We start from the raw sequence: 13,885 nt of genomic DNA on the forward strand, positions 1-13,885 counted from the left end.
CCCATGTGCCCATGCACATTAGGTGGTCTAGAGGCATTTTTTAAGCTCAACGTTTAGAGGCAGGAAAACGACCCTTATATTTTGTGTTTTTGAGAGTGCTTCTCTGGCAGAAAAAAAAATGCTAAATGCTCCTAAACGCCAGTACAAAAATGCTCAAACTTAGCAGTTTTTCTTCCAAGAGCACTGGCGTTTTATGAAAACAGTGTGCACGGAACCTTACTGATAGGTTAGTACCATTTGGAAGGTACACTTCTGCTGGCCAGCCTCCATTCAACCTGTAATGAGTGCGAGCGTTTGGAAATAAGACATCAGACACATGGGGGCTTATTTACTAAAGCTGGAGAGTCCAAAATCAGACTCTCTTCTGCATAGAAACCAATCAACTTCTAACCTCAGCTTGTTCAATGAAGCTTTGGCAATGAAACCTGGAAGCTGATTGGTTTCTATGCAGAAGGGAGTCTGATTTTGGACTCTCCAGCTTTAGTAAATAAACCCCATGTGGTCACTCAGTCTATATTCAACCATATTCAGGTTCAAGACATCTCATATAAATTTTAAAAAGGGGATGAGACATTAGTGTAAAATAAACACATGATATATTAAATAAACACATGATATTCAAGGAACAATAAACATACATAATAGGGAACAGTCCTCCATGATAGTTACAACAAGAAACAGATGTATGTGTTCCAGGAAAACGATCTCAGGAAACAGCCTCTCAGAATTGCAGTTCTCTGTATGTAGAAACATTCTCACAGTTCAGGTAACAATGGGTGGAAACTTCAACATCTTCAACAGCGAATATGTCCATACCACAAAAAAAAGACATTTCAGAAAATACATTTTCAGTATATTAAATAAAGCAGAACTCCAACACCTTACAATTCAGATAAAGCAGCAATTTTTATCATTAGCCCAGGTTCACACTGATCAAGTGTGGTACACTGCATTCCTGTGCGATTCACATGCGATTTCTGTGCAGTGCAGTTTGAGCCGTACATTTTGTATGGCTTAGATTGCACGCATCCACACCAAAATAGTGAAGGACCCTTTTTTTTTGTCCGTACTAGAATCGGATCGCATTGGGTATACACACCCATGCGATCCGATTTTAAACATTGCAACACATTTTGTGAACCGTTTTGGGGTGTTGTTAACTTAGCATGCATTCCCACAGCGGTTCGCATGGACGGGGTGCGATTCTGATGCGGTGTGGAAATTGCACAGAAACCAGTGTGAATTCTGCACATCAGTGTGAACCCGGGCAAAAGTGGGTTTTAAATGTACAGTTGTGTTCAAAATAATAGCAGTGTGTTGAAAAAAGTGAATAAAGCTCAAAATCCTTCTAATAGCTTCCATCCACACAAATGCATTGGGAACACGACACATTCTATTCCAAATCAAAACATGAAGAAAAATATATCAAATTTGTGTGTGAATATTTGGTTGTAGTCGCACTGTTTCTGAGAACTGCTGTACATCTGTGTTGCATGGAGTCACCCAACTTCTGGCCCCTGTGATCAGGTATTCCAGCCCAGGATGATTGGACCACATTCCACAGTTCTTCTCTATTTCTTGGTTTTGCCTAAGAAACGGCATTTTTGATGTCACCCCACAAGTTTTCTATTGGATGAAGATCCGAGGATTGGGCTGGCCACTCCACAACGTCCATCTTGTTGGTCTGGAACCAAGATGTTGCACGTTTACTGGTGTGTTTGGGGTCGTTATCTTGTTGGAACACCCATTTCAAGGGCATTTCCTCTTCAGCATAAGGCAGCATGACCTCTTCAAGTATTCTGATGTATTCAAACTGATCCATGATCCCTGGTATGCGATAAATAGGCCCAACACTGTAGTATGAGAAACATCCCCATATCATGATGCTTGCACCACCATGCTTCACTGTCTTCACAGTGTACTGTGGCTTGAATTCAGTGTTTGGGGGTCGTCTGACAAACTGTCTCCACCCACTAGACCCAAAAAGAACAATCTTACTTTCATTGGTCCACAAAATGTTACACCATTTCTCTTTAGGCCAGTCAATGTGCTCTTTGGCAAATTGTAACCTCTTCAGCACGTCTTTTCTCCAACAGTGGGACTTTGCGGGGGCTTCTTGCAGATAGCTTGGCTTCACATAGACGTCTTCTAATTGTAACAGTCCTCACAGGGAACGTCACACCTTCTTTCATCTTCCTGGAGCTGATTGTTGGCTGAGTCCTTGCCATTTTGGCTATTCTTCTATCCATTCCAATGGTAGTTTTTTGCTTTCTTCCACGTCTTTCAGGTTTTGGTTGCCATTTTAAAGCATTTGCCATCATTTTAGCTGAGCAGCCTATCATTTTCTGCACTTCTTTATATGTTTTCCCCTCTCCAATTAACTTTTTAATCAAGGTACGCTGTTCTTCTGAACAATGTCTGAAACGACCCATTTTCCTAAGAATTTCAGAGAGAAATGCACTGTAACCAGCATGTCCAACATTTGCTGCCTTCCTTCCTTAAATAAGGGCAATAATTACCACCTGTTTTTCAAAGAATGAATGACCTCACTAATAGAACTCCACACTGCTATTATTTTGAACACGCCCCTTTCAATGAGTGATTCAATGACACAGAATCAGCAGCATGCATGTTATGACTGTTGGGTCTGTTGGATTTCTATTACTCTACTACACCTGCTAGTAAATTATTTGCCATGTAGAAATATCATTTCTACCAAAAACAGCGATTGATCCGGTTAGTGATGTCTGACGGATATTATTTTGAACACAACTGTATATTAGCAATTAGCACATGCCAGGAATAAAGACATGTCTCACACTTGGTTTTGTCTGTTATGACAATTAAAAATTCAGTTTAGTATTCATTTGATTATAAATTTGAATGCTTGTGTAGCGCTATTTGTACACTCTTTGCGGCTACTGGGGTATGATGGCACCACCTCTATAGTATTTAGGAGCAGAGTCCTTATAATCTGTGTGATCAGGACAAGATCTCTAACAAGCGCTAGTGCCTCCACTCAATTAGGGCTTGAGAATAACAAGTGAAATTCCAACTGAAAAAATGTATCATCCACATAGACAGCAATCCACACAGCATTGTATATGAAAGTCCATGTATTGAAGAAATCACATTCAGTGAACCATCCAACATAAAGTATCTTCCAAACAGGAACATTAAAGCATTAACAGTCTTTTTTGCATGTCTCAGTGCGGGGAGTCTGCAACACCTATAGTCTGAGCTCTCTCTCTGTAAGAAATCCACACCCCTCTCTTCTCCACAAGTGTGCTCTCTGATGACCTCATCCTTCATGCCCAGAGAGAATAGCAACCATATTGGAAAAGGGCAAAACAAACACTGCATAATAGAAGTATACACTGGAAAATGGGCAAAGAAATGATCACATCACTACACTTGAAAGCATCTTGGGAATAGTTCAGCCTCTTTAGAACGCAGTCATTCTGCCAGAGGATTATGAAATTCTGATTTCCTAAACTCAAATCCACCAGAAGTTTGCAAAACGTTACTGACTTCCTTGAATACATTTTTAAATTGTTATTTTGCAACATAACTGAAGAGCACCTGTCAAATGTAAACTTGTGCTTCGTTATCTGGTGAATTCATTGCTTTGTTTCCTAGGAGGTGGCAAAGGGCATGTTACTCAGTTTTAGAGTCGTGTACACTATTGGGTACTCGGTGTCCCTGGGGGCCATCCTTTTATCTCTGCTGATCTTCACTATGTTTAGGTAAGTGTCTCTGCTTTTCAGTGATCATACCTTCACAGAGTTGGTGGGTCCTATTGTCAATGTCTTCTGACCCATCACAAAAACAGCTCTCATGAATTTACTAACCCTTGCAATCCCTTTTTTTCCTGATATTTCTCCAGGAAGTTGCACTGTACGCGGAATTACATCCACTGCCACCTATTCGCCTCCTTTGCACTGCGTGCCATCTCGGTGATCGTGAATGATGTTTTGCACAAGGAGAAATGGGGTATGCAAATCATTGATATGTCTGACAGGGAGTTCCTGATCAGCAACACGGTGAGAGTCACTTTGTTATTCACCCCAATGTTTAAAAATTCCATAACCTATTGTCAGATATTCCAGATGCTAAGTAAGCTCTATTATTTGATTTGTCCTTGTATACTCCACAATAGGTGGGGATGTGGTGGAATGTGGTGGAGTTGGATCAGTTTGGGAATAGCGATGAATATAGTGAAATCGCAAGGCATTGTTGCAAGGCTTTTTTGAGTCTTTAATCTAGGCTTCACTCAAGGACGGTCTGTCCTCATTGGTGGAGGACCTTTGCAGCTTTGAGTGAATTCAAATATAGAAGCACCAAATGTAAGTGACCTAAAGACAAGATTGTTGAAGTTGTTCCTTTTTAGCTGCTCAAATATCTGTCTAAACTGCAAGCTCTTTTTGGGTTCTGAAAGGAGAAGTAGGGCCAAAGCTTTTTTGGCCCTACTTCTCCTGTAAGTCAAAAGCACTTAGTTTTGCACTCCTGTGACCCAGATTCAGCCGACAGCAGGCTAAAGTCCGGTGTTGGTTGATGTCACTCATCTGGTCCATACTCTTTGGGGATCACAACTTTAATGTTGACAATCACGCAGATGCCTGAGCGGCAGTTAGCTTAGCCTCTCAATGCACTGCTGAGAGCCTGAACCAGCCGATTCTGTTCCCTCCACTGCCTGGCACTCCAGTGAGCGCTGGGGGGCAGAGCAGAGAGCCGATGATTGGCAGTTACTGCTCTCTGCTCACTGAAGACAAAGAACTGAGTGATCAGTGGTCTTTGATTACTCAAATGCAGCATCGGACCAAAATCACACATTTCTCTTTCAACATGCCCTCTTTTATAGGGATAATGTGATCAGAATATGCCAGCTGGAACATTGAGGTTGTCCTAAGAAATTTGAAAAAAATCTGGTCATTCTGGCTGGAAACAATTTACAATACCCATAGAATATTATCTTTTTTGTATCAATATCTGTACATGGGATTAAAAGTAAAAAGACAGGGTTTTTTTTCCCTGACAGAATAGGTGCAGGAACTCCCCCTTTCCAAGTCACTCCTCGTATTTGCCCCCTACCCACCTATGACCACCATCCTTTGGTTCCATAGCCTACCCACCTTTCAGTACCACCCCTTTTTAATGAATACAGAACCAAGTATCATTTTGTGGTTTTAAGTAATTTGTATGGAATTTGGATCCCCAGCAACCAGCAACAAAAGCCCCATCAGCAACAAAATAACCCCTAGCAATATTAGACCCCTGCCAGCAACAATAGATCTCCCAGCAGCCAATAGACCCCTCCCTCAACAGTAGATCCATCCTAGCAACAATTGGCTCTTCAGCAACAATAGACCCCTCCCTCATCAATAAATTTCCCAGCAGCCAGCATCAACAGACCCTCCAGCACCCTTTGACATTACATATATTCAGTGCTAGGAGGTGCTGGAACTTCGTTCCCCCACGTTCCCGCTTAAAAAAAGGCCTGTGAAGACGCATGTTCTAACTCTCATTGTTGAGGTATAAAATATGTATAATTAATATTGTCATTGAGCCTTAAAAGACAAACAGTAGATGTGTTATATAGGATTGGCTGGCAACACATTATTATATGAAAAAATAATTGTATGTTGCATGTTCTTTTTGTACAAGTTGTATAACTTGCATTTGCTATATTTTTTGTTCATGGAAAATCAATAAAATAAAAAAAAAATAAAATTATATATACAGGATATATATATATATATATATTTTTTATTTTTTTTATTTTTTTTTCCTATTCACAATATCTCTCAACAAGAGGGCATGTTAAGATCACTAACTGTGGAATCTAAGATTTTTGTGCTACTAACAGAACAAAATTAGAAAAAAAGAATGCTTTTCAGATTTACTTTTGGTGCTCCTTAAAATAAAAATTGGGGTGTGGTGTTTTTGGACTCCCCGTTTAAAATAAAATTATGTACTATCTTGTCGGTCCCTATAATTAGTATATCTAAGCTCTGACAATATTGATGGACGTAATATATTACAATATTAGCTATAATAATAATAAACACAAAGCTCACAGAAGCAAGGTCTTATTTATCTACAAAAGGAAGTAAAACACGAACAGATAAATCTAAACAAATATTACAGAGCATATAGAAATAAAAGAGCGAATATGATACGTTACGTAAGTGCAGTATACTTTGGCTGGGCCCTGGATAGAAAGAGGGAAGGAGAGGGCAAACATGGTCAGACTTGCATTTAAAAGCAATCTCAGACACCACCCAAACACCCCTGCCCCACCTGGTGTAGTCCTCCGTCCAATGAGCAACAGTCCGCAACTCATAAGGGGTTCTCCTCCCTACTCATTAGGAAGTATAGTATTACCCCAGCCATCCTCCCGGAAGTAAGTTGTTGTCTCCACCAGGGGGCACTGCTATATTGCCCAAAATGCTATGACCCAGGTCAACATTCCAGTCCACATCCGGGTTCTTCCTTCTGGTTAGAAGCCAGGTAATCTGTCCTTTTAATCTTCATGTCACCAGGGAAGCTGGGCTGAGGCTCTCTTATCTCCATGCCCAACCACTAGGGGGTATGTGTGAACTCCTAGGACCAGGACTTTGGTATGCAGCCTTTTGGTACACACGCCCTGTTGTAAATTCTTGCTCTATTGACACTCCAAGCTGACATCCAACAGGTCAAATGATTCTTTGATAACCAGGCAGTAAGAATCCATAAATGTCTGATATAAAAACATGTTGCCTTCCAGCACTCCTACATTTTGATTCAATCATAATTAGTGTTTTTTTCTACTTACAATCATATTTATTATTTCTGTCAAAATGGAACAGATAATATTGTAGCTGGACATAGGACTGTATTCCAGCTAGATCGCCTCTCGAAGCAGATTCAAGTAATCTCAAGTCATGTATTTTGCATTGCACAAATCATCGCTTTTCTGTATTTTTTCTTAATGCCCGCTTTACATGTTTGTCAGCAGCTTTATATGGCTAATGAGAACCAGTGAGTAGGGTGGCTTGCTTCTAATTTCAAATGCTACAAATGTATTTTATACAAAGCAATTTATACATTTAATTCAGCTTTCTGCTAAAACCTGCTGTGTAAGCATTACCCTTAAAATGGAATCTCAATGTTACAGGGTGCTGATGAATGTCGTAGGACACAAGCGATAATGCATTACTGTATGCTGGCCAATCACTATTGGTTTGTGGTGGAGGCAGTCTACCTATATAAACTGCTGATTGGTGCTGTATTTTGCAAGAGCAACAATGGTGTCTTGTACCTGTGCCTTGGATGGGGTAAGTGGATTCCTCTGATGACTATAAATGACTTGGGTAGACACGTCTCTCAACCAGACCCTGCATTATTGGGAAGTACTGTATATAAAGCTATCTATTGTCTCTGGATTCTAGAGGATAGTCAGATATGTAGCACAGTGTAAATGTTACAGGATTATCGGTGATCTGAGTATGAGGTATGACAAAGATGCAGCCTGCAGTATCTGTATCAAGAGGAGAACAGAAAACACATGTGCTCACTTGCTCATTCTGAGTTTAATGTGACAAACCAAAATGGAGCACATTATACAGATAATTACTCTCTTTATAGTGGCAGTGCAGACCACATGGAAAAGTGAACCAATTTGTGTTAAAGAGTTACCATTACTAACATATAGAATACTAAACAGAGAAAGTGAATACAAAACTGAACAAAGATGGCATAAATCAAGTGTGACTAACCTTTTAACAAGAGGAGAACAGAAAACACATGTTGCTCACTTGCTAGTTCCAAGTTTAATGTGAGATTGTTGTGTTAGTCTCCTGAAGTCACACTACAAATCATTAGAGCTCCCTCTAGCAGCGGCCTAGTAATAGCATTACTGGGAGTTTTATTCATTTATTCATTTCCTTGCTATAGAAGGACTCAATGATCTATTTTGGGAAGGCTCTTCGAGTAAAATTAATCCTTTGAGCAGCCAAGTATGCATGTCTATTCATATAGAAGGGGGGGAGCAGGAGGAATTACCCAACCGCTGGCTTGTGACTGGGTAACATAATAATAGTGGGCTGAAAATATCTAGCTAATCCTTCTTTTGAGATCTGTCAGCCAAAGAGTATCTGCAGAACAGACAGCCAATCAGGAAGTGTTCATTCTGTGCCTTTGGGTACCAGTAAACTCTCCACTGAATTCTCTTATTTGGTCCCTTTGGTTTATTAAATATACCAATAAAATAATTTTATTACACCTGTTTGAAAAGTTCACAAAATACCTGTTGATCCTGCCAGAAATCAAGTGAACATGTAAGTTACTGTATTGTTATCAACCCTGCCTACTTCACTGCTGGGGACTACTGAACCCCTCCACAGATATAGGAGGGTGCATGAAAATTGTCACCCTAGGAAAGGAAGTGTGCTAAGTGAATATAAAGGGAAAAAAGTCTAAATAAAGAAAATCAATTGGGCTTTCAGCCAGCACATCTAAAGGCTAGTAAACTGCAATATATTACATTTGTGTTCTTGAGCTGAGAAACAGTTTACAAAAACTGATGGATTATTTAATCTCCTCTGCAGGGAGTCCAGGGTTGTTTGTTATTCCGTGGATGTTACTGAAATATCAGAAGGACAACAAAGGGTAAGATAAAACACTATTTTTGATACGATATACAGTAAATCCAGCACAATATAGCAATGCCAAGATTATTTATTAGATTCTATCTACTACCCTATTAAATGTTCTCCACTTATTCATCTGCAAGGGAACCATATAAGTCTATAGTCAACCATGAGGACAACAATGGGCCATTGACAAACCACAAAACCAAGTTCATACCATTAAAGCCATGTCACATGAGTGTTTTGTGGAAGAAATTTGCAGCCGCTATAGAATTGCTTCAATTAGAGTTTTGTTGCTAGTAAAAAAAAAAAAAAAAAGGATTGCAATTGCTGATGCATAAAAAAAACAGAAAATTGTATCATACTTACCGTAATTTCCCTTTCCTGACACCAATCCATGGCAGCATACATGTGATATATCTCTGCCACTAAATCCACCCACAGGACCTGTGTATATCTGTAAAAGTCTGACAGAGCAACCTCCCCCATTCTCTGTACAATCAAGATCAAACAAGGGAGGGTTCGTATGCTGCCATGGATTGGCATCAGGAAAGGAAAATTACGGTAAGTATGATACATTTTTTTGTTTTCCTGACGCCAACATGGCAGCATACATGTGATAAATAACTAGCTAAAACAAGGAAGGGCAAAACCAGGGGTGAGCAAACTTTTTGACTTGAGGGCCGCAATGGGTTCATATATTGGACCCGGGTGCCGGACCAAGAGTAGATGAATGATGTGTATGTGTCATCCATAGTAAGTATAGTAATATTCCTGTCAGGGCTCCCAGGTATGACCAGAGGTGTGTGACTGAAGCAGGGAAACGCAGACTTCAGATATGTGATTAACAATGTAATTTATTAACACTAACAATACAAACATAAACGCAGTGCAATACTAAACATAATACAGTGCAAACAAACCAAACCAACCACCCACAGATAACAGTACATACAAGCAAGCGTCGTCAGGCAGGCCGGGTCAATATCAATTGGGCAGGTAGGTACAGGGGGAGCAAGCGGAGAATGGTCGGAGTCACAGGCCAGGTTCAGCAGGTAGCAAGCAGCGTAGTACAGAGGGTCAGGCAGAGGGATGGTCAGGGTCACAAGCCAGGGATCAGAACAGGTAGCAAGCAGCGTAGTACAGAGGGTCAGGCAGAGGGATGGTCAGGGTCACAAGCCAGGGATCAGAACAGGTAGCAAAGGAACAGAAACAGGATGCAGGACAGATACAGGGCCCAGGACAAACACAACACCAAGGCAGAGTCTGCAAGTCTGGCCATCCCTTAAATACACCAGTGTCATCAGTTCCAGGTGTTAGCTGGCTGAAAGGTTGAGTCTCTGATTGCTGGGAGCATCCGCTGGCTAGCCCTGGTACTGCAGATCAAAAGGCAGGTGAGTCCCACCATTGCTGGCCAGTCCATTCCTGACAGTACCCCCCCCTCAAGGAGCGGCCTCAGGACGCTCCAAACAGTCCTAGCTGGGAAAAATGTTCCACCGCCCGGGTCTGGTAACTGGCGGGATATCAAAGACTGGCACACCGGGCAGGACTCCGGGCAGAGGCACATCGGGCTGGACTCCGGGCAGAGGCACATCGGGCTGGACTCCGGGCAGAGGCACATCGGGCTGGACTCCGGGCAGAGGCACATCGGGCTGGACTCCGGGCAGAGGCACATCGGGCTGGACTCCGGGCAGAGGCACATCGGGCTGGACTCCGGGCAGAGGCACATCGGGCTGGACTCCGGGCAGAGGCACATCGGGCTAGACTCCGGGCAGAGGCACATCGGGCTAGACTCCGGGCAGAGGCACATCGGGCTAGACTCCGGGCAGAGGCACATCGGGCTAGACTCCGGGCAGAGGCACATCGGGCTAGACTCCGGGCAGAGGCACATCGGGCTAGACTCCGGGCAGAGGCACATCGGGCTAGACTCCGGGCAGAGGCACATCGGGCTAGACTCCGGGCAGAGGCACATCGGGCTAGACTCCGGGCAGAGGCACATCGGGCTACCAGGCGAAGCGGCAGGCAGCGGGCCACCAGGCGGAGCGGCAGGCACCCGGCCCCCGGGCGGAGCGGCAGGCACCGGGCCCCCGGGCGGGGCGGCAGGCACCGGGCCCCCGGGCGGGGCGGCAGGCATCGGGCCCCCGGGCGGGGCGACAGGCACCGGGCCCCCGGGCGGGGCGACAGGCACCGGGCCCCCGGGCGGGGCGACAGGCATCGGGCCCCCGGGCGGGGCGACAGGCCTCGGGCCCCCGGGCGGGGCGACAGGCCTCGGGCCCCCGGGCGGGGCGACAGGCATCGGGCCCCCAGGCGGGGCGACAGGCATCGGGCCCCCAGGCGGGGCGACAGGCATCGGGCCCTCAGGCGGAGCGGCGGGCGCCGGGCCCCCGGGTGGAGCGACAGGTCTCGTGCCCTCAGGCGGGGCGGCGGGCACCGGACCCCCAGGCGGGGCGACAGGCATCGGGCCTCCAGGCGGGGCGACAGGCATCGGGCCTCCAGGCGGGGCGACAGGCATCGGGCCTCCAGGCGGGGCGACAGGCATCGGGCCTCCAGGCGGGGCGACAGGCATCGGGCCTCCAGGCGGGGCGACAGGCATCGGGCCTCCAGGCGGGGCGACAGGCATCGGGCCTCCAGGCGGGGCGACAGGCATCGGGCCTCCAGGCGGGGCGACAGGCATCGGGCCTCCAGGCGGGGCGACAGGCATCGGGCCTCCAGGCGGGGCGACAGGCATCGGGCCCCCAGGCGGGGCGACAGGCATCGGGCCCCCAGGCGGGGCGACAGGCATCGGGCCCCCAGGCGGAGAGGCGGGCGCCGGACCCCCAGGCGGAGAGGCGGGCGCCGGACCCCCAGGCGGAGAGGCGGGCGCCGGACTCCCAGGCGGAACTACAGGTCTCGGACCCTCAGGCGGAGCGGCGGGCGCCGGACCCCCAGGTGGAGCGACAGGTCTCGGGCCCCCAGGCGGAGCGACAGGTCTCGGGCCCCCAGGCGGAGCGGCGGGCGCCGGACCCCCAGGTGGAGCGACAGGTCTCGGGCCCTCAGGCGGAGCGGCGGGCGCCGGACCCCCAGGTGGAGCGACAGGTCTCGGGCCCTCAGGCGGAGCGGCGGGCGCCGGACCCCCAGGTGGAGCGACAGGTCTCGGGCCCTCAGGCGGAGCGGCGGGCGCCGGACCCCCAGGCGGAGCGACAGGTCTCGGGCCCTCAGGCGGAGCGACAGGTCTCAGGCCCCCAGGCGGGGCGGCGGGCGCCGGACCCCCAGGCGGAGCGGCGGGCGCTGGACCCCCAGGCGGAGCGACAGGTCTCGGGCCCTCAGGCGGAGCGACAGGTCTCGGGCCCCCAGGCGGGGCAGCGGGCGCCGGACCCCCAGGTGGAGCGGCGGGCACCAAGTCACCAGGCACGACAGTGGGCTCCGAGTCAACTGGTATGACCGCGGGCACTGGGTCAGACATTGGATCGTCTGACCGGACAGCGGGCATCGGGTCACCAGGCATCAGGTCATTTGGCTCGACCGCGGGCACCACGTCATCTGGCAAGGCAGTGGGCTCCGAGTCAACTGGTATGACCGCGGGCACTGGGTCAGACATTGGATCGTCTGACTGGACAGCGGGCATCGGGTCACCAGGCATCAAGTCATTTGGCTTGACAGCGAGCACCGCGTCATCTGGCAAGGCAGTGGGTTCCGAGTCAACAGGCACGACAGTGGGCACCGGGTCATCAGGTACCGGATTGTCTGGCTCGACAGCAGGCATCGGGTCAACAGGTATGACAGCGGGCACTGGGTCACCAGGCATCAGGTCATTTGGCTTGCCAGCGGGCACCGCGTCATCTGGCAAGGCAGTGGGCACCGGGTCACCAGGCATTGGATCGTCTGGCTCGACAGCGGGCATCGGGTCACCAGGTATGACAGCGGGCACTGGGTCACCAGGCATCAGGTCATTTGGCTCGCCAGTGGGCACCGCGTCATCTGGCAAGGCAGTGGGCACCAAGTCACCAGGTACGACAGCGGGCTCTGAGTCAATTGGCACGACAGCGGGCACCGGATCAGGTACCGGATCAACAGCGGGCATCGAGTCAACTGGCCTAATAGGATCGTCAGGCTGGATCAGTTCATCATGCTGGGTAGAGGCATCAGGCTGAATGCCGGCGTCCGGCTGAGTAGAGGCTTCAGGCCGAGTAGAGGCTTCAGGCCGAGTAGAGGCTTCAGGCCGAGTAGAGGCTTCAGGCCGAGTAGAGGCTTCAGGCCGAGTAGAGGCATCAGGCCGAGTAGAGGCTTCAGGCCGAGTAGAGGCTTCAGGCCGAGTAGAGGCATCAGGCCGAGTAGAGGCTTCAGGCCGAGTAGAGGCATCAGGCCGAGTAGAGGCATCAGGCCGAGTACAGGCTTCAGGCCGAGTACAGGCTTCAGGCCGAGTACAGGCTTCAGGCCGAGTAGAGGCTTCAGGCTGAACCACGGAAGGCAGGCTCACCGGTTTGGATACTGGCAGGATGGTATTGGTTGGAAAGAATTTTCGCTTTTTTCTGGTTTTAACTACTGGAGCACTGCAAGTAAACGCAGGTCTGCAAACGAATGGAGCAGCTGGAGACAGAGAAGAACTGGAGGATGGAACAGGAGAGGGAGCAGTTGCTACAGAGGGCTTTTTTACAGGGTTAAAGGCAGGATAGGTGCAGCGAGTGGGAACAGGGTACTGACATGCGGTAGATAGCCAAGTATACTGGGCTGTAACTGGAGGAGCTGGTGGGAATACAGGAGTAGAGTTAGAAGCAGGACTGGGTCTTTGTAAGCTGACTGAGGCTGGGTGCAACAAGTCTGACCATGTCTGCAGTATGGGTTGAACAAAACTGAGCTTACACAAAGCCTGTCTGACCAAAGACTGCACTGCGTTTATACAATCTCTGAGTACCTGTGGTGAACATGTGGAATAACGCTCCAGAAAGTAACCCACATCATCCTCTAATAACCACACCAGGGACTCTACCTGGTCTGCACTAAATGGTGGCAAAAATTCATCCCTGCATTCGGGGGTACCAGATGAAACCAACTCTGCACAAACCTCAATCAAAGGCTGCACCTCAGAGAACTCTGTGCCCTGATCTACTAGAACATGAGCGAGCCGTATACATTCTAGCAGTTCATCCCGGGGATACTCCTTCAGAGTCTGATAAGCATACTCTTTGTCATCAAACACTAGCAGATATAAATACGCAACCTCATCCAGATCCATCCTTCCCATCAACAAGCCAAGATGGCTTCCCTGTGCAGCCACT

General features: G+C 47.8%; 1 protein-coding gene across 1 annotated transcript in view; it reads left to right on the plus strand.

Moving 5' to 3' along the window:
• LOC149431424 (glucagon receptor-like) overlaps window positions 1-13,885 on the plus strand; it is a 147,080-nt gene that overhangs the window by 82,571 nt on the left and 50,624 nt on the right. The window contains exons 5-8 of the mRNA XM_089665617.1: window positions 3,640-3,746; window positions 3,887-4,043; window positions 7,157-7,316; window positions 8,589-8,649. Coding sequence (XP_089521743.1) covers window positions 3,640-3,746; window positions 3,887-4,043; window positions 7,157-7,316; window positions 8,589-8,649 — 485 coding nt within the window. The remainder of the gene's footprint in view (window positions 1-3,639; window positions 3,747-3,886; window positions 4,044-7,156; window positions 7,317-8,588; window positions 8,650-13,885) is intronic.

This window comes from Staurois parvus, unplaced genomic scaffold (genome assembly GCF_062004578.1).
Source record: "Staurois parvus isolate SC_StPar_1 unplaced genomic scaffold, SC_StPar_1.0 ptg002268l, whole genome shotgun sequence".
Classification (NCBI taxonomy): Eukaryota; Metazoa; Chordata; class Amphibia; order Anura; family Ranidae; genus Staurois; species Staurois parvus.